The sequence below is a fragment of the Periplaneta americana genome, chromosome 14 (genome assembly GCF_040183065.1).
Source record: "Periplaneta americana isolate PAMFEO1 chromosome 14, P.americana_PAMFEO1_priV1, whole genome shotgun sequence".
Classification (NCBI taxonomy): domain Eukaryota; kingdom Metazoa; phylum Arthropoda; class Insecta; order Blattodea; family Blattidae; genus Periplaneta; species Periplaneta americana.
Window position 1 is genome coordinate 26,903,934 of NC_091130.1, and position 22,955 is coordinate 26,926,888.

Below are 22,955 nucleotides of genomic sequence, written 5' to 3' on the forward strand. Positions count from 1 at the left end.
TTTTAAACTTTCACCTACAATCCGCAATGACCTGAAATAGCTATTGCTTTACTCCCATATGAAAAACCGACTGATCGTCCTGACATTGTTATTTGCGTTTTCGCGTTCAAACTAAAAAACTGAAGATGTCTAGGGTCAAGAAAAAGTATTTGGCATAAAAAAAGCCATTCAGAGGGAGTATGTTTCATTACTACGGAAGCAAATAACTTTCAAAATGCCTGGCATTCTTCGTTGAAAATAAATCTGAAAAAAATTGAACTTCTAACGAACTTAGTTTGCAGTATTTGCTGCACAAGCCACTAGTATAATTATAATACCAGGTCCAGTTATCTTCTGCTTGAAGCGGCAGTTAGATTGAATAAATCAAAGTGTTGGCTTGATTCAATGTCTCTAAAATTATTTAACAAACTATCTTATGAGGCTCATAGTGTTACTTTATCTAGATTTAGAAACGTTTTACAGAAATGGCTTTTTGATAATCCTTTTTATGTGAGTGAATATTTTGAACAAGCAGGAACCCTTCACTTCTAATATTAATTTTATTTTATTTTTAATCTGTACTTGTGTTTTTGTATAGACTGACTATGCCCATAGCATTGTTTTATGTTTATGGCTGTAATTAAATTAAATCAAATTAACTCAAAATTTCATTCCATTCTGCTGATTGTAAAAAAAAAATAATACTTTTAGCGAGAAGCTGCTGATATTGTCAATTATGAGAATAATTTTATTTTACAGGGACATCACTTTATTTTTACTAACATTTCTAATATTAGCCTGGCTATATCTTTGGATCAACGGTTAAGAACCGAAAACACCGTTTGCTATCCCCTTCCACGACTGGAGTTGGTGGATACTGGCATAATATACAAACAAATCACTTTACTAGGTATAGGAGGGAAGAAAAGTAGTTCATCCATTTACGTAAACTAGGAAATATCAAGCTTTTAAGTTTGATAATTTTCATTACGTTTTTGTTTAATCAAAATACAGTACAGTATTAACAATGAGTCACGAACTGAGCTGTCCAGCGGACGTATTCATTATGCAGTGTATATTATACTGTCTATAGCACATACGCGTAAGTTACACTGTAGAATTTGTTAAATTGAAAAATAATCATAATATAAAGATCTGAACACATTTTTGAAAATGGTGGCCGTTCAATTCGGTACAGGCTTCAGTCCTAATGTGTATAATTCCAATTACCAGTTTCGTCCTTCGTACCAGTAACTCATGTTGAAATAATTCTGTACCTACTCTATAAAACAGTACCTGACGAACTGTAAATTTAATCTTCACTTCTGCCCTATCCGAAAAGATAAAATTACTCAGACGTGCTATCTACTGACCGTCCAAGTGGTTATGTCGCAGGGTATAGAAAGGGGGAAAATCACATGACAGTTAATTACTTAACGAGGCCCTTTTACTTAAGTTATTTTAAACACTTGTATAATATTACGTAGACGTCCAATTCCTAACAGAAATTAACGTTCTCAGAAAAGAGCTAAAACAGCCCAGCCACTAACTAGCCTTTACAGTGAGGCGAATAGAAGCAGGTGGGGGAAACCGGGATGCGACGTAGGCAAATGGACGACAGTACCTGTGCGAAAATGATCCAATATTGAAAGCTCTTTCGTCACTGGAAAACGTGAACATATTTTTGGAACGTACTGTTTACTATGGGTAGCTCAGGTGGTAGAGCAGATGGCTACGGACTGAAAGGTCCGGGGTTCGATCCCAGGTGGTGACAGGATTTTTTCTCGTTGCCAAACTTTCAGAACGGCCCCGAGGTTCACTCAGCCTCCTATAAAATTGAGTACTGGGTCTTTCCCGGGGGTAAAAGGCGGTCAGAGCGTGGTGCCGACCACACCACCTCATTCTAGTGCCGAGGTCATGGAAGCATGGGGCTCTACCTCCATGCCCCCCAAGTGCCTTCATGGCATGTTACGGGGATACCTTTACCTTCACTTTTACTGTTTACTATGACCGTAAGGCTATTATGACTGTATATGCGGTCTTGGGTCTGTGTGGAGGACGGTTGAACTTCATTAGTAGAAGGGGTGGGAGTGAAGTGCATTCAAAAACTCAGGTACAATAAAAATTGAAGTAAAAATAAAACGATGTCCCTGTACTTAATCTACATATTGGTTTTGAATGTATAAATAATAACAACTTTGAAAGGGAATGAAAAAGCTGAACTGGCTGAAATTATGTCGTAAGAAACGTTTTGTAATCATAAGAGAATACAGATGAATAAAAATACAGTATTATACATCTCGATTAAACACTTTTAAAGCTTTATATCACTTAAGAATATAGTTGTAATAACCACTTTCATGTGTTTAAATGAATACTTTGTTGTAAATTACCTAGTTGAACAGTTTCGGCTTCGTGTCAGCCATCTTCAGAACTAGTGACGTCCTTGCTTCTTCCGGTTTCTTCATTTGTTTTGCTGGGGGGGTGCATTTGTGTTTGATAATGTGCAGTCAAATAGGATGTGTGTTCTGAAATTCAGTCGTGTATTGAGGATGTGTTGTGTTGTACGAAATACAGGGTGATTCACGAGGATATACCGTCACTTACGGAGATTTTTTTTATTTATTTTATTGGGTTATTTTACGACGCTTTTTCAACATCTAAGTTATTTAGCGTCTGAATGAAATGAAGGTGATAATGCCGGTGTAATGAGTCCGGGGTCCACCACCGAAAGTTACCCAGCATTTGCTCGTATTGGGTTGAGGGAAAACCCCGGAAAAAAACCTCAACCAGGTAACTTGCCCCGACCGGGATTCGAACCCGGGCCACCTGGTTTCGCGGCCAGACGCGCTGACCGTTACTCCACAGACATACGGAGATTATTTCCGAAGACATTCTAAGCAAGAAATGGCATATAAACATGTGTTCTTATCTCAATATTTTCAGAGTTACACTAATTTATACAGAATACAATATTTACGTCACTGGACGATCAGGAGAATTTAGGAGTGAAGCAGGAGATGGAGATAAGTACGTAAGTAAACAGAGGATAGAATAGTAGGGAATTAATAAGTGATGTAAATGTTGTAAAATAGAGAAAATGGAAATGTAGGCAAATAATTTAGGAGAAAATAGCTAACCAAGAATGATAAAGAGTAGGTAGGTTTGAGAATGCTTACTTACTGGCTTTTAAGGAACCCGGAGGTTCATTGCCGCCCTCACATAAGCCCGCCATTGGTCCCTATCCTGAGCAAGATTAATCCATTCTCTATCATCATATCCCACCTCCCTCAAATCCATTTTAATATTATCTTCCCATCTACGTCTCGGCCTCCCTGAAGGTCTTTTTCCCTCCGGCCTCCCAAATAACACTCTATATGCATTTTTGGATTCCCCATACGTGCTACAAGCCTTGCCCATCTCAAACGTCCGGATTTAATGTTCCTTATTATGTCAGGTGAAGAATACAATGCGTGCAGTTCTGTGTTGTGTAAGTTTCTCCATTCTCCTGTAACTTCATCCCTCTTGGCCCCAAATATTTTCCTAAGAACCTATTCTCAAACACCCTTAATCTCTGTTCCTCCGTCTAAGTGAGAGTCCAAGTTTCACAACCATAAAGAACAACCGGTAAAATAACTGTTTTATAAATTCTAACTTTCACATTTTTCGACAGCAGACTGGATGATAAAAGTTTCTCAACCGAATAAAAACAGGAATTTCCCATATTTATTCTGTGTTTAATTTCCTCCCGAGTATCATTTATATTTGTTACTGTTGCTCCCAGATATTTGAACTTCTACACATCTGCAAAAGATAAATTTAGAATTTTTATATTTCCATTTCGTAAAATATTCTGGTCACGAGACATAATCATATACTTTGTCTTTTCGGGATTTACTTCCAAACCTATATCTTTATTTGCTTCCAGTAAAATTCCCGTGTTTTTCCTAATCGTTTGTGGATATTCTCCTAACATATTCACGTCATCCGCATAGACAAGCAGCTGATGTAACCCGTTCAATTCCAAACCCTCTCTGTTATCCTGGACTTTCCTAATGGCATACTCTAGAGCAAAGTTAAAAAGTAAAGGTGATAGAGCATCTCCTTGCTTTAGCCCACAATGAATTGGAAACGCATCTGACAGAAACTGACCTATACGAACTCTGCTGTACGTTTGACTGAGACACATTTTAATTAATCGAACTAGTTTCTTGGGAATACCAAATTCAATAAGAATATCATATAAAACTTCTCTCTTAACCGAGTAATATGCCTTTTTGAAATCTATGAGTAACTGATGCACTGAGAATAGAGAACAAAAAAATAACGTAATAATTAACAAAATTAATGTACAATGTTTAATAGGAAAGCGAGAAATGGAAGGGAGACAGTCTGAGTATGAGAGAAAATAGAAGAGAATAGATAGAGAAGGGCAGATAGAAATTCATTTAAAACAAAAGAATAAAAAGTAATCAGGTAATACTTCTCAAATGAATATATTAACATAAAATGATATATTAAAGGGATAGTGGATCGAAAAGCAGAAATGTAAAGGTCCACTATAACTATGAATTTTAAAGATGGCTGACAAATAAATATCAATATCAAAATAACGAAATCGTTTTTCATTTTCGCTCGCGCTTCGTATTTCCTGCTAAATGATTGTTGGAAAACCATGTATATTAATGACATGTTCTCTTTCAGCAGTTGGTATCACTGCGATTGCATCGAGTGCCTTTGTGCTGTGCAGACAGAGGCAGGTAATTGCGTTTGCTGGTCGCATCGCTCCTGGCGCCCAGATCGTAATTCGGCGGTGTAAATAGCTTCCTAGTTTCTCACCATTACATGAATCGATGTGCCGAAAACTCATTGTGTCCGTTATTTGCAGCGGTTTGCGTAGCCGACATCCAATTCACAGATCAGGGTTTCTTCGCGTTGCAAGTCAGGGGTTGGCAAACGCTGGTTGTCGTTGCAGTCTTCCGAACTACGAAGATTCTTCCTCGACCAACGTAGAGCACTTATGTTCTGTAATTAATTGACTCATTCATTTACTCACTCACAGACACTGCCTCAGTCACTTGTACATACTCAATAGTCATACTCATTACCACGAAGAAATACTGTCGCTTCCTCATAGACACATATCAAATACGATGTATTCACTCACTCACTCACTCACTCACTCACTCACTCACTCACTCACTCACTCACTCACTCACTCACTCACTCACTCACTCACTCACTCACTCACTCACTCACTCATTCACACCGAGACATTAGGGCCGATTGTATAAACCATTTAATCTTAGATCATAGGTTAAATTGATCCTCGTTCTAGCTGAACTTGGAATTTTGTGTTGTATAAAGTCTAATCTGAGATTAATTTGTCTTAAACTAAAGTCAACTTTGACTAAAGAGATTGTATAAACCATTTAATCTTAGATCAGAGGTTAAATTGATCCTCATTCTAGCTGAACTTGGAATTTTGTGTTGTATAAAGTCTAATCTGAGATTAATTTGTCTTAAACTAAAGTCAACTTTGACTAAAGAGATTGTATAAACCATTTAATCTTAGATCAGAGATTAAATTGATCCTCGTTCTAGCTGAACTTGGAATTTTGTGTTGTATAAAGTCTAATCTGAGATTAATTTGTCTTAAACTAAAGTCAACTTTGAATAAAGAAATTTCTCCGTTTAAGTTAGATGATTCAAGTTGAGTTATTTCTTTTCTGTTTGAAATATACGAGTGGCAGATTGTGCAAAAAGAATAACCATTATTATTAATATTAATAGATATGATAGGTACATTTATATAACATAACCTATAATTATATTATGTTTATAACAACCATTAATTATTAATGGATATGATACGTTGGCCTACATTCATAAATTTTCAATTAAGTCTAATACTAAACGAAACTTGTCGTTTTATAAAGCTTTATTATGTTTAGCAGTATCAAACACCATAACATGATAACAATTTGGAGAACTGTCAATCTTCTTCTTATTGTCCGCCATTATTTACAATGCACAAAACAAACCAGTGTCTCCAACAGAGTGTACGGAAAGTCGCCAGAAAGTAGTTGGAAAGTCGCTTAAATTTCTCATTATCAACAAAGAAAGAATAAATTTTGTCACTATGGGTGCTAAAAAGGTCGCTAAATCCCTATTTAAGCAATATAAAAGTTAAAAGAAATTTTATTGTCGTTAAAAAGAGTTAAAGTCGCTAAATTGGCAACACTGAACAAACCTGTACAACATGGCCCGCGCATCACATACTTCACCTGTTTATGCGATGTTGCCAAATCCTTTTCACGTGAACTTAGATTGCATTTGAACCAAGGTAATATGATCGCAGAAAAGTTTTATACAATAGAAGTGTCTGAACTCTTGGACACTTTTAAACACTCTGTATATTCACGCACACACTCAGAGATACATTCACTCACACACTCAGATATACACAGTATTAAGAAAAAGGTATCCAATATTTCAGGAGGTGCTAATATGCATCAAAACAAGAAAATAATGTCTAATAAACAAGGGTCCCACAACACATACTTTCTGAGACCTGAACACTTGTTTATAGAAGGTGCTCAATGTGACGTCCATTCATGGCAATGCATTCCTCTGCCCTCCGGCGTAAGGAATCACGCACTCTTTGAAATTTGTTTTAATATGTTAATCAGAAAGTCCTGATAACGATCACCAGTTGATCTCTGTGGTAGCACGTATGACCCGATTAATCTATCACCAAGAACGCCTGCCCATAAGTTGATTGAGAATCGGTGCTGATGCCTTGTTTCTTCAATTGCAGCCCACACATGCTGATTACAAAAATTCACAACACCATCTCTGCTGAACCCCGCTCATATCCGCAACCAGACTTTTGTTTTCAGTATTCCTTGCGACGTATCATTATTCCATGCCAGGGGTGTCAACTACGATGTGATTATCTAGTAGTCTGCTGTATTGTAGGACAGAAAAATAAATTGTCATGAATGGACGTCAGATTGAGCACCTCCTATGAACAAGTGTTCAGATCTCAGAAAGTATGTGTCGTAGGACCATGTTTATTAGATATTATTTTCTTGTTTTGATACATACTATCACCTTCTAAAATATTGGATACTTTTTTTTAACACCCTGTATGTTCACGCACACACTCAAACATACATTCACTCACACACTCAAACATACATTCACTCACACACTCAAACATACATTCACTCACACACTGAAACATATATTCACTCACACACAAACATACATTCACTCACACACAAACATACATTCACTCACACACTGAAACATATATTCACTCACACACAAACATACATTCACTCATACACAAACATACATTCACTCACACACTCAAACATACATTCACTCACACACTCAAACATACATTCACTCACACACTCAAACATACATTCACTCACACACTGAAACATATATTCACTCACACACTCAAACATACATTCACTCACACACTGAAACATATATTCACTCACACACTGAAACATATATTCACTCACACACAAACATACATTCACTCACACACAAACATACATTCACTCACACACTCAAACATACATTCACTCACACACTCAAACATACATTCACTCACACACTCAAACATACATTCACTCACACACTCAAACATACATTCACTCACACACTCAAACATACATTCACTCACACACTCAAACATACATTCACTCACACACTGAAACATATATTCACTCACACACAAACATACATTCACTCACACACAAACATACATTCACTCACACACTGAAACATACATTCACTCACACACTCAAACATACATTCACTCACACACTGAAACATATATTCACTCACACACAAACATACATTCACTCACACACAAACATACATTCACTCACACACTCAAACATACATTCACTCACACACTCAAACATACATTCACTCACACACTCAAACATACATTCACTCACACACTGAAACATATATCCACTCACACACAAACATACATTCACTCACACACTCAAACATACATTCACTCACACACAAACATACATTCACTCACACACTCAAACATACATTCACTCACACACTCAAACATACATTCACTCACACACTCAAACATACATTCACTCACACACTCAAACATACATTCACTCACACACTCAAACATACATTCACTCACACACTGAAACATATATTCACTCACACACAAACATACATTCACTCACACACTCAAACATACATTCACTCACACACTCAAACATACATTCACTCACACACTCAAACATACATTCACTCACACACTCAAACATACATTCACTCACACACTCAAACATACATTCACTCACACACTCAAACATACATTCACTCACACACAAACATACATTCACTCACACACTGAAACATACATTCACTCACACACTCAAACATACATTCACTCACACACTGAAACATATATTCACTCACACACAAACATACATTCACTCACACACAAACATACATTCACTCACACACTCAAACATACATTCACTCACACACTCAAACATACATTCACTCACACACTCAAACATACATTCACTCACACACTGAAACATATATCCACTCACACACAAACATACATTCACTCACACACTCAAACATACATTCACTCACACACAAACATACATTCACTCACACACTCAAACATACATTCACTCACACACTCAAACATACATTCACTCACACACTCAAACATACATTCACTCACACACTCAAACATACATTCACTCACACACTCAAACATACATTCACTCACACACTGAAACATATATTCACTCACACACAAACATACATTCACTCACACACTCAAACATACATTCACTCACACACTCAAACATACATTCACTCACACACTCAAACATACATTCACTCACACACTCAAACATACATTCACTCACACACTCAAACATACATTCACTCACACACTCAAACATACATTCACTCACACACTGAAACATATATTCACTCACACACAAACATACATTCACTCACACACAAACATACATTCACTCACACACTCAAACATACATTCACTCACACACTCAAACATACATTCACTCACACACTCAAACATACATTCACTCACACACTCAAACATACATTCACTCACACACTCAAACATACATTCACTCACACACTCAAACATACATTCACTCACACACTCAAACATATATTCACTCACACACACAAACATACATTCACTCACACACTGAAACATACATTCACTCACAAACTCAAACATACATTCACTCACACACTCAAACATACATTCACTCACACACTCAAACATATATTCACTCACAAACTCAAACATACATTCACTCACACACTGAAACATACATTCACTCACAAACTCAAACATACATTCACTCACACTCAAACATACATTCACTCACAAACTCAAACATACATTCACTCACACTCAAACATACATTCACTCATACACTCAAACATACATTCACTCACACACTCAAACATACATTCACTCATACACTCAAACATACATTCACTCACACACTCAAACATACATTCACTCATACACTCAAACATACATTCACTCACACACTCAAACATACATTCATTCACAAACTCAAACATACATTCACTTACAAACTCAAACATACATTCACTCACACACTCAAACATACATTCACTCACACACTCAAACATACATTCACTCACACACTCAAACATACATTCACTCACACACTCAAACATACATTCACTCACACACTCAAACATACATTCACTCACACACTGAAACATATATTCACTCACACACAAACATACATTCACTCACACACAAACATACATTCACTCACACACTCAAACATACATTCACTCACACACTCAAACATACATTCACTCACACACTCAAACATACATTCACTCACACACTGAAACATATATTCACTCACACACAAACATACATTCACTCACACACTCAAACATACATTCACTCACACACTCAAACATACATTCACTCACACACTCAAACATACATTCACTCACACACTCAAACATACATTCACTCACACACTGAAACATATATTCACTCACACACAAACATACATTCACTTACACACTCAAACATACATTCACTCACACACTCAAACATATATTCACTCACACACACAAACATACATTCACTCATACACTCAAGCATACATTCACTCACACACTCAAACATACATTCACTCACACACTCAAACATACATTCACTCACACACTCAAACATATATTCACTCACACACACAAACATACATTCACTCATACACTCAAGCATACATTCACTCACACACTCAAACATACATTCACTCACACACTCAAACATACATTCACTCACAAACTCAAACATACATACATTCACTCACACTCAAACATACATTCACTCACACAAAAACATATATTCACTCACACACTCAAACATACATTCACTCACACACTCAAACATACATTCACTCACACACTCAAACATACATTCACTCACACACTCAAACATACATTCACTCACACAAAAACATATATTCACTCACACACTCAAACATACATTCACTCACAAACTCAAACATACATTCACTCACACACTGAAACATACATTCACTCACAAACTCAAACATATATTCACTCACACACTCAAACATACATTCACTCACAAACTCAAACATACATTCACTCACACACTGAAACATACATTCACTCACACACTCAAACATACATTCACTCACACACTCAAACATACATTCACTCACACACTCAAACATACATTCACTCACACACTGAAACATATATTCACTCACACACAAACATACATTCACTCACACACAAACATACATTCACTCACACACTCAAACATACATTCACTCACACACTCAAACATATATTCACTCACACACACAAACATACATTCACTCACACACTGAAACATACATTCACTCACACACTCAAACATACATTCACTCACAAACTCAAACATACATTCACTCACACAAAAACATATATTCACTCACACACTCAAACATACATTCACTCACAAACTCAAACATACATTCACTCACACACTGAAACATACATTCACTCACAAACTCAAACATATATTCACTCACACACTCAAACATACATTCACTCACAAACTCAAACATACATTCACTCACACACTGAAACATACATTCACTCACACACTCAAACATACATTCACTCACACACTCAAACATACATTCACTCACACACTGAAACATATATTCACTCACACACAAACATACATTCACTCACACACAAACATACATTCACTCACACACTCAAACATACATTCACTCACACACTCAAACATATATTCACTCACACACACAAACATACATTCACTCACACACTGAAACATACATTCACTCACAAACTCAAACATATATTCACTCACACACTCAAACATACATTCACTCACAAACTCAAACATACATTCACTCACACACTGAAACATACATTCACTCACAAACTCAAACATACATTCACTCACACTCAAACATACATTCACTCATACACTCAAACATACATTCACTCACACACTCATACATTCACTCACACACTCAAACATACATTCACTCACACACTCAAACATACATTCACTCATACACTCAAACATACATTCACTCACACACTCAAACATACATTCACTCATACACTCAAACATACATTCACTCACACACTCAAACATACATTCACTCACACACTCAAACATACATTCACTCACACACTCAAACATACATTCATTCACAAACTCAAACATACATTCACTCACACACTCAAACATACATTCACTCACACACTCAAACATACATTCACTCACACACTCAAACATACATTCATTCACAAACTCAAACATACATTCACTCACACACTCAAACATACATTCACTCATACACTCAAACATACATTCACTCACACACTCAAACATACATTCATTCACAAACTCAAACATACATTCACTCACACACTCAAACATACATTCACTCACACACTCAAACATACATTCACTCACACACTCAAACATACATTCACTCACACACTCAAACATACATTCACTCACACATTCAAACATACACTCACACACAAACATACATTCACTTACACACTCAAACATACATTCACTCACACACTCAAACATACATTCACACACACTCAAAGTCGAGATCGGGTCTGTCCAGCGAAAAACGGGGTTGGTGGCAAACCTGATAGGCACACGTTCCCTTCCCTGTGGACCTAGGATAAATCTATCGGAAATTTTACAACATATTTTTGATACGCCTTGTCCTCTGTATAGTGAATGTGAACTTCAATAGTGGTTAGCATTGTGGAGGAGAAGAGATTGTTTTTACCGAGAATTGCGCTTGAAGTAAAACAAATCTGTTTTCGTCGTTACACAATTCAATCGCTGATCTGTGGAACGAGAGGCTGCTGATTTATTGTATCCAGCAGCTGCATGGCTCCTGGGCAGCATTGCCGGGGTCGGCCCGCTAATTCTATTGAGCGGGGTAAACGGGGCTCCAACTGCTACAGGGGTACAGGAGTGAGAGAGCAGACGACGACACGAGGCAAGCAGAGACGGGAGAAGGATGGAGGGGAAAGGGCAACGAAGAAGGACAGGAAGAAAGCGGATGTAAGAAAAAAAGTAGAGAGAAGGTGAGATTGGTGAGATGAGGAAAAAATAAAGATTTAATAGCAGTAGTAGCAGTAGCAGTAATAGTAATAGTAGTAGTACCACTAACAACAACATTAATAATACGAAAAGTAATATAATAGCAGCCATAGTGGCACTAATGGTAATAGAATTAGTCACCGCGTCTGTGATTCAGTGCTAGCGCGCTGGTCCTCCATTCAGGTGGCCAGGGTTCGAACACCGGCCAGGTCATGATGGAATTTGTGGTGGACAACGAAGACTTGCATAGGGTTTTTCTCGGGGTACTCCCGTTTCCTTTTAACATTCCATCAAAACTCTCCATCTCCCCATTTCTTCTTACTTATGACCTTTAAGGAACCCGGAGGTTCATTGCCGCCCTCACATAAGCCCGCCATTGGTCCCTATCCCGAGCAAGATCAATCCAGTCCCTAACATCATATCCGAACTCCCTCAAATCTATTTTAATATTATTCTCCCATCAACGTCTCGGCCTCCCCAAAGATCTTTTTCCGTCCGGCCTCCCAACTAACACTCTATATGTATCTCTGGGTTCGCCCATACGTGCTACATGTCCTGCCCATCTCAAATGAAGTTACAGGAGAATGGAGAAAGTTACACATCGCAGAACTGCACGCATTGTATTCTTCACCTGACATTATTAGGAATATTAAATCCACACGTTTGAGATGAGCAGGACATGTAGCACGTATGGGAGAATCCACAAATGCATATAGAGTGTTAGTTGGGAGACCGGAGGGAAAAAGACCTTTGGGGAGGCCGAGACGTAGATGGGAAGATAATATTAAAATGGATCTGAGGGAGGTGGGATATGATGATAGACACTGGATTAATCTTGCACAGGATAGGGACCAATGGCGGGCTTATGTGAGGGCGGCAATGAACATCCGGGTTCCTTAAAAGCCAGTGAGTGAGTGAGTGAAGAATATAATGCGTGAAGTTCTGCGTTGTGTAACTTTCTCTATTCTCCTGTAACTTCATCCTCTTAGACCAAAATATTTTCCTAAGCACCTTATTCTCAAACACCTTTAACCTCTGTTTCTCTGTCATAGTGGCAGTGTAAGTTTCATAACCATACAGAACAACCGTAATATAACTGTTTTATAAATTCTAACTTCCAGTTTTTTGACTCGATGACAAAAGCTTCTCAACCGAATAACAATACGCTTTTCCCATATTTATTCTGTATTTAATTTTCTCCCGAGTGTCATTTATATTTGTTACTGTTGCTTCAAGATATTTGAATTTTTCTACGTCTTCAAAGGATAAATTTACAATTTTTATGTTTTCATTTCGTATTGTGTTCTAGTGATGAGACATAATCATATATTTTGTCTTTTCGGGATTTACTTCCAATTAATGTTTGAGGAGAAAAATTCGCTCCGGCGCTGGGGATCGAACCCGGATCCTTGGTTCTACGTACCAAGCGCTCTGACCACTGAGCTACGCCGAATTCAATCCACAGCACCGGACCGAACCCTCCTCCTTGAATGTTTCCCTTTGTGGCCTGACTCCAAGTTAGGCATATATGTTGACGTATATGTCCAATGTCAACTGTCATTATATTAGGAGCGCACTCAGTTGAGTGACTTGTTTGGCCGGGATTCCGCAGTTAAGTGCTCAGTGGTCAGAGCGCTTGGTACGTAGAATCAAGGACCCGGGTTCGATCCCCGGCGCCGGAGCGAATTTTTCTCCTCAAATATTAATTGTCAATATTACAGATATTATTCTGTGGGACAAATTAATAAAAATAAAAATATCTTTAATATTTACTTCCAAACCTATCTCTTTATTTGCTTCAAGTAAAATTCCCGTGTTTTCTGTAATTGTTTGTGATTTTCTCCTAACATATTCACGTCATCTGCATAGACAAGCAGCTGATGTAACCCGTTCAATTTCAAAGAACTTTATTTAAGCGTACCATAAAAGGAATAATAACAGTGGTGGTGGTGGTGGTGGTGGTGGTGGTGGTGGTGATGGTGGTAGTAGCAGTGTCGTAGTGATATTGTTGATGTTGGCAACGGAGGTGGTACTGATAGTGGTTGTTATGATATTTTACTGATATTCATGGTTTTCAGTGATGATAGGAGCGCTTGGCGATGCTAGCGAAGCAGTACAATAACATGAAGCAGGGAACTACTATACATACTCACCTGCACCTGGATGGTGGTGCTCTCGAAGGCGTTATACAGCATGGGTAGCACCTCGGATCGAATATCGTCGCGTGGTGTCTTCTCCAGAATCACGTGCAAGTTCTCCAGCAGAGTCACCGTCGCCTGGATCGACTTTGGGATGGAGAACACGTTCCTGCAACAACACATTACAGTCAGGGCTGTACAGAGCTGCAAACACATCGAATACATTCGAAGAAGCTCTCTCCGCGTACGTTTATTAGGAAAGGGCTTAGGAATTTTACCACAGTCTACTATATACAGTCGCGAAGCTCAATATGTAGTAAAAATGCAAACATGGGTAGTTGCCCACCACTAAGATCGCTACTATCGCCTAATCATCGCAGATCTCTCTCCTAGCAGCCGACAAAATATGTTACACTTTCGTTGTCGTGTTGTTTTGGTAAAATTAGCATCTTCCTTCCATTATTGAAATATTAAATGCATAAAGTTAATTTATTATTTTAATGAAGTATATTAAATTCCACCATAAACTCAAAGATACCTGCAAGAAATAAGTTAATATAATTTTTGTTTGTGCAAAACGAACTGAAATTTACTATAATAGCTTCATTCATTCAAGATTATAGCGATAATTAACTATGAAACCAATAAATATTAATTTGCATTTCTCTTTACAACAATAATAATGGAAATGTGAATTAATGGAGTAACTTACGTGTACCGGTACTTGTAGTGTAGGCTTACGTAGTTAACAAAGTGGGATGAGGTTAAGCAATAATAATCACACCAGAAATGGAAATAAAACGTGACCAATAAATTTTATTGTAACAGACTTTTTCTACGTCTCTAGTAAAGCAACAAATAAAAATAACAACAAAATTAACAGCTATAATTAAAAACATATCCTTTGAAGAAAAAACTAGGCCTAAGGAATAATAATCCCATCCCAGAATTGAAAATAAAACGTGATCAATAAATTTCATTAAAACAAACTTAATTTTTCTACGTCTTTAGTAAAATAACACATAAAAATAATAACAAAATTAATAGCTACAATTAAAAATATATCCTCTGAAAAAAAAAAGTAGACCTAACCTTTAATTCTCTGGATATTTAGCAGCCTAAGAGACAGAACTTTAACCGGTATCTAATGTCCCTTCGGTTAGACTGAAACATTTCATTGTGAAATTTAAAGATATAATGTATTCTAACAGTCACAAAGAACTTCAAATTAAGAGTTTTGTTCCTGCACAGCATTCTTGTGGAAACCCAGGAACCTTTCTGAATCTTTCGGAAATCGGACAAAGGATAACTCTGGCCTCTTTCTCTTACTGTTGCTTCAATTTATAGCACTACAAACGTCTCCTCCTTGTCCATATTTTAGCCATTAACATTTTCATTATAACCAATAACGAACATTTCACAAGCATCAATGTGAAATACGCAACGAGCTAGCACTCGATAGAAATACGACACAGTCCAAAGTCGACCATGGACAGTCTATTGTTTCTAGTTGCTAACCGCTTGGAGCGCTTTATCACGAGATTTGCAAAAAAAAAAACACCTCAAGCTTCGCGACTGTATATAGTAGACTGTGATTTTACGATTCCTTTTACCCAGCGAGCTCAGTCGGTTAAGGCGCTTGCCTGCCGGTTTGAAGTTGCGCTCGGGAGCAGGTTCGATCCCCGCTTGGGCTGATTACCTGGTTGGGTTTTTTCCGAGGATTTCCCCAACCGTAAGGTGAATGCCAGGTAATCTATGGCGAATCCTCGGCCTCATCTCGCCAAATACCATCTCGCTATCACCAATCTCATCGACGCAAAATAACCTCGTAGTTGATAGAGCGCCGTTAAATAAGCAACTAAAAAAATAAAATTTAACTCAGCGGTGACCAAAGCAGGTGTGATTACATCGTTTAATCACAGACATTCAAACGGGTACGAGGAGTTTCCTGTACATTGCTATGTGTTTCATTCACGTACTGAAGGCAAGCAATGGCGGTATCATGTCGCTCTACAAACTCTGTCTCTACAAGCAGTAAGAGGTGGTTTCGTAAAGAATGGGAAGGAGAACTTTTTGTTGTTCTGTCGGACAAAATGTAATATGTTTACTTTCCTCAACGGTTCAATTAGGAGTATATAGAAACATTAATTGCCACGCTGAATAACGTATTATTATTATTATTATTATTATTATTATTATTATTATTATTATTATTATTATTATTATTATTGTATTTCATCTCACTGCCATTTCTGTCATTCATTCTCATAATCATTTGTTCTGTTTTGTTTTTTATTTTGTGCTAAACTGTAATTGGCTTTGTGTTGTTGTTTTGCACATTAATATTCGAAAATAAATAAATAAAATAAATAAATTATTATTAGGTTAAGGGTGTTTGAGAATAAGGTGCTTACGAAAATATTTGGGGTTAACAGGGATGAAGTTACAGGAGAATGGAGAAAGTTACACAATACAGAACTGCACGCATTGTATTCTTCACCTGACATAATTAGGAACATTAAATCCAGACGTTTGAGATGGGCAGGGCATGTAACACGTATGGGCGAATCCAGAAATGGATATAGAGTTTTAGTTGGGAGACCGGAGGGAAAAAGACCTTTGGAGAGGCCGAGACGTAGATGGGAAGATAATATTAAAATGGATTTGAGGGAGGTGGGATATGATGATAGAGACTGGATTAATCTTACACAGGATAGGGACCAATGGCGGGTTTACGTGAGGGCGGCAACGAACCTCCGGGTTCCATAAAAGCCAGTAAGTAAGTGAGTAAGTAAGTAAGTAAGTAAGTAAGTAAGTAAGTAAGTAAGCATTATTATTATTATTATTATTATTATTATTATTATTATTATTATTATTATTATTATTATTATTATTATCATTATTATTACTACTGACTACTAAGTATGTGTTTCTATAATTTTATTATTCTGTACGTGCATGAATATTGATATTTTTAGATCTTCTCCCTAGAAGGATAAAGTTATTAGGTTCTACCTCAGTTTTAATCTTCTTAATCTTTAGATGAGGGTAACTATTTATTAGTAATATTGTAGAAAAACTGATTCAATATTATGTGCCAACGAACTGTTAAACGCCAGGATCTGACATGTCTTAAATCATAGCCAGGAAGAGAAAGATGAGATAAATGTAAGGAAGTCAGCTACCTAATGGGGTTTGAAATATCTCGTGTTCTGAAGCCTTTTAATAGAACAGAATTTCTCAAAAAGAGTAATGATTAAAATAGCCATTAAAATCTGTCCATAAGAAGTTTTTAATTTTGAAAGAGTACGAATTTCTTGACCAAGTATCGAGAGAAGAATTTATAAAATTCCTGATTATATTCAAGAGGTAGGTTAAAAAAAGAAGCAAGAAAAATCATATATTATTCACTGGCTCTTGATGACAGCAGTGACATTACTGATTGGCTGCAGCAATGGATGAGATTTTTATCCGCGGGATTGATCAAGATGTTAGTACAGGAACCACCACTGGTTGTGGTTTTCATGCCAAGTACCTTTCCTCCGTCTCCTTACTTCATAGGCTGTCTGTCGCATGTAATCACTGCAGCTCTAGTTTTCGTCATCACTGCTTTAACCCTTTCCGCTCGAATGACTCCATTTGGAATAACTAACATTTCTATAATCTCTGATTCATATGATTTGCCTCATTATTCCATTTGGTATCATCAGAAGAAGTTTCGTTCTTTACCGGTAGAGTGCAGCACCCGTCAGTTCCTTGGCCAGTTGTTATTAGGAAGAGGATTAATTTGTTTTTTTTTTTGTTCCTCCATGGTGTCTCTATGAAAAAAATTCAGGTCAAAAAGGATTAATCTCTGCACACGACAGTGAGTGATTAGCATTACTTTTCATACATTTCAATTTGCGAAATATTAGTTCTGTATTTATCAGATGGTTGAGAATCTTGTTATTGGACAAGAGTGAGAAACGAATTGAACGTCATACACTCATGATATTACAAAGTGATTCAGTAATATGGTTAAACGTTTCGTACCTTCACGTGATTATAGTATTCTGACTATGGAAAATGAGATATTACAGTTGGAAAGCAGTTCTTCAAATTAAAGAACAATACACAACAATACCAACCAGAATCTTGCTTTAAAAACTGCTTGCCGTTCATATACAGGGACATCATTTTATTTTTACTTCAATTTTTATTGTACCTGAGTTTTGGAATGTACTTCACTCCCACCCCTTCTACTAGTAAACTTCCAACCGTTCACGACAACAGAGCCGAGGGCGCGTAAGCAGTACTGAGTTACTGAGTATAATACGTTTCAGAAATATGTTCGCGTTTTCCAGTGACGAAAGAGCTTTCAATATTGAATCATATTTTCGTACGGGTACTGTCGTCCGTTTCCCTATGTCGCATCCCGGTTTCCCCCACCTGCTTCTGTTCGCCCCTTTGTAAAGTCTAGTAGCTGGGCTATCTTAGCTCTTTTCTGAAAATATTAATTTCTGTTAGGAATTGGACGTCTACGTAATATTATTCAAGTTTTTAAAATAACTTAAATAAAAGGGCCTCCTTAAGTAATTAACTGTCACGTGATTTCCCCCCCTTTCTACAACCCTGCGACAAAACCACTTGAACGGACAGTAGATAGCATTTCTGAGTGATTTTATGTTATCGGATCGGGCAGAAGTTAAGATTGAATTTACAGTACGTAAGGTACCCTTTTATAGAGTAGGTACAGAATTATTTCAACATGAGTTACTCGTACGAAGGATGAAACTGGTAATTGGAATTAGGTACAATAGTCTATAGTGCGATAATATGGACAAAAGAACTGAAGCCTGTATCGAAATGAACGGCCACCATTTTCTAAAATGTATTTAAATATTCATATTATAATTATTTTTCAATTTAACTTCATTCTCTATATAGTACGCTAATGTGCTGTAACAGTACAATATACACTGCATAATTAATACTTCCGAATGGATAACTCAATTCGTGTGTAAAACACTAAGTGTTAATACAGTACTGTATTTTGATTACACAAAAACCTAATGAAAATTATCAAACTCAAAATTGCGATATTTCCTATTCTACATAAATGGATGAACTACTTTTCTTCCCTCCTATACCTAGTAAAGTGATTTGTATTTTACGCCAGTATCATCGAACTCCGTCGTGGAAAGGGTAGCAAATGGTGTTTCCTGTTTCAATCGTTAATAGAAAGGTATAGCCAGGTTAATATTAAAAATGTTAGTAAAAATAAAATAATGTCCCTGTACAAGCATAATCGGCAACATTTTGGAAAGTCATTCATTGCATTACAATAGGCCTACATACCCACTGGAGTAGTACGAACGGGATGGCTGTTTAGTTTTAATGAGATTGATTCTGGAAGAAACTTTTCACATGATTGTGTATGCTTCCTACTATTGCTATCCTGCAGCAAAGTTATGTAACTGAGGGAAGCGGAAGCGATTGATTGGCCTTCTTCTTCTATTGTTGTTCCAGTTTTCTGTCATATACGGGACAAATTAGTTTTAATTGAGGACCGTTTTTGCAAAACTTGCTAACTGAAAAAACTAAATTGTACAGGAGAGACAAAACACTATAGTAAGCAAGTTTTGCTGTATCTCCCACTTATAGCAGAAAGCAAGTTTTGAAAAAACGATCACACTTTGACACACTACAATGAAGAGAAATAACCCGATTTTACTAAGACGCCTTGAACATCATGTAGAGGCCTGCCTTATGTTAACGAACCCATCAAAATCTCAATTTTGCAAATTTTGCAGTTAGCAAGTTTTGCAAAAACGGTCCTCAATTGCAAGTTTTGCGGAACATCTGGTTTAAACACCGAAAGGTACGTATACTCATCCCTGCTATACAGAAACCTTGGTACTTCTACAGTCGCGGGAGGGAAAGCGACGTAGCTACGTGCCTATGAGTAGGGACCGGATTTATAGGTTTTTACGTATTTTTTCCCTTACTTCTAAACTTATAATTTCTTAGATGATCTTCCGAATCATGGTCATAAGAGTCATACATGTAAATTCTGTTGAACCTAAAAAAACCTAAATTGAAGCTTAAGAATTAAAAAAAAAACCTAAACCACATTGAGGGGTTTGGGGAAAAACCAGGCAGCTCTAATTTCTTATGCACAGAGGACAAAAAAATACGCTCTATCGTTTGGTCGAAGAACCAGGTAGTTCCAAGCGTTACATTCACAGTTATAGTACGTCCGCTCAAATGAGAGCCACTTGCACCTACCCTGAGCGGGAGGCGTCAGGTGTTTCAGTCTTGAAGCACGCGGCTGGTTGCTGGTACGCCAGCGCTGTTGACAGATCTAAGTCGGTACTCCGAGAACAAGTTCATATAGTATTCGGTTTCAGACGAGCCCGCAAATATAATGGAGTTAGTACAGAACAAGGCTGAGGACAGTAAATGTATATTGTGGCTTTTGCGTTCCATACATTATGATTGTATTTATAATGTGGCGTTTTTGGAAAACGGTTAATAATAATAGTCGTATGTGTAAATCCACACAATCGCCATTAGGACGCGGTAAGATTGTACAAGAACAAACAGTGTTAATTATTATTAGTATTTATACCTATTTTAAAGACGATGCTGTTAAGTGCCGGGCACCATTGAAAAATGCCAGTGCCGCTACAGAAGTGACTCGCGCAACAAAAAACGTAGCCGTCATAGAAAAAGAGGTATGTAATTGACGAACTATCATCAAAATATGGCCATGTTGTACTACTACTGCCCCCCCCCTCACCATTGTTCTCTCAATGCCATAGAATTCATTTGTTCGGAACTGAAGAGAAATGTCCGGTCAGAAAATGGATTGGGAAATAAATCCGTTCAAGAAGTATGTGCTTTAATAGCAAATGAAGGGTACACGGGAAAAACGATCAAGGTCCATCAAAAATCGAAATTGAGTTAATAATGCTATCTTAAAGTGGAAAGGAAGTACTATCATGTGGTCTAGCTAGTAATAGGAAATCATTGTTCTTGACATTCCACTACGTCAATTTCTATTAAATACACACAGTATTAAGTGCTGAAACTTTAAAATTCGTTTTTCTCGAAACTTTCTAAAATGAACCTTGATCGTTATTCCTGTGTGCCCTTCAAATGTGATGGATGACATTAATAATAAAAAACATTAGGTAAAGTATATCGAATATGTAAAGACAAAAGAAAGTGATTATCGCTCCTTAGAAGCTAGCTTGGAATCTTGTGTAATTGATTTAAATAGTGACTCAACAGGACTCTAAATAGGAGGTGTTCGTGTTTTATTGCTGTATTTAGAAGACACATACGAAGATTCACTTGTCTTTAGAAGGGAGAGATGGCAAAGCAGCGTTGTTTATATGGAACCTGTTCGGAGTTGCGTGCCTACTTGGTTTCTGCAGTAAGTGTGTCCAATCGCACGTCCCAAGCGGCTCTCATTTGAGCGGACGTACTATATAATGCATTTTGGACCTGCCTGTTCTGTACATGCTTATTGTTTGGCGGTAAGTTTTTCTTCATTATCTCGAAAAGTACTGAATTGGAACTGCCTGGTTTTTCCAACAAACCCCTCAATTGATATTTATTTTTCTGTATTTACCGTGTTTTATATAAATGCATTCAGAAATTTCAATACATCTTATAATTTTCATTCCCTTCTGCACTGGAAAAAGCGACCCAATCTGCGATCTTTACCCATTCAGTGTTTTGTTGTTTTGGATAAAATGGTTAACAGGAAATTCAGTCTTTCTTTGTATAGGAGGCCTTCCTTCAGCAGCTTCACCTCTCAAGGGCACTGATTGGAACTGTGTGTATTTTGGAATTTCCTCTGATCGCAGATATGACATGCCAGTAGAATGGTATGAAGTGATTGAACTCGCTCTTGAGGTGACTGAACAGTGAAAAAATCGTATAATTGAAATTCGTGAAGTTTTTGGGCATGTGTCCAGATAAAAGACTGTGATGTTGCATGTGCGGGTACAAGCTGTGAACTTCTCTGAGGTTTCTGTGCAGTCTGTCTTATTTATTTTATTGGTTTATTTTACGACGCTGCATCAACATCTAGGTTATTTAGCGTC

General features: G+C 37.2%; 1 protein-coding gene across 1 annotated transcript in view; it reads right to left on the reverse strand.

Annotated features, from left to right (window-relative positions):
• bma (SCY1-like protein bma) overlaps positions 1-22,955 on the reverse strand; it is a 1,113,807-nt gene that overhangs the window by 148,582 nt on the left and 942,270 nt on the right. Inside the window, exon 10 of the mRNA XM_069846551.1 lies at positions 14,875-15,028. Coding sequence (XP_069702652.1) covers positions 14,875-15,028 — 154 coding nt within the window. The remainder of the gene's footprint in view (positions 1-14,874; positions 15,029-22,955) is intronic.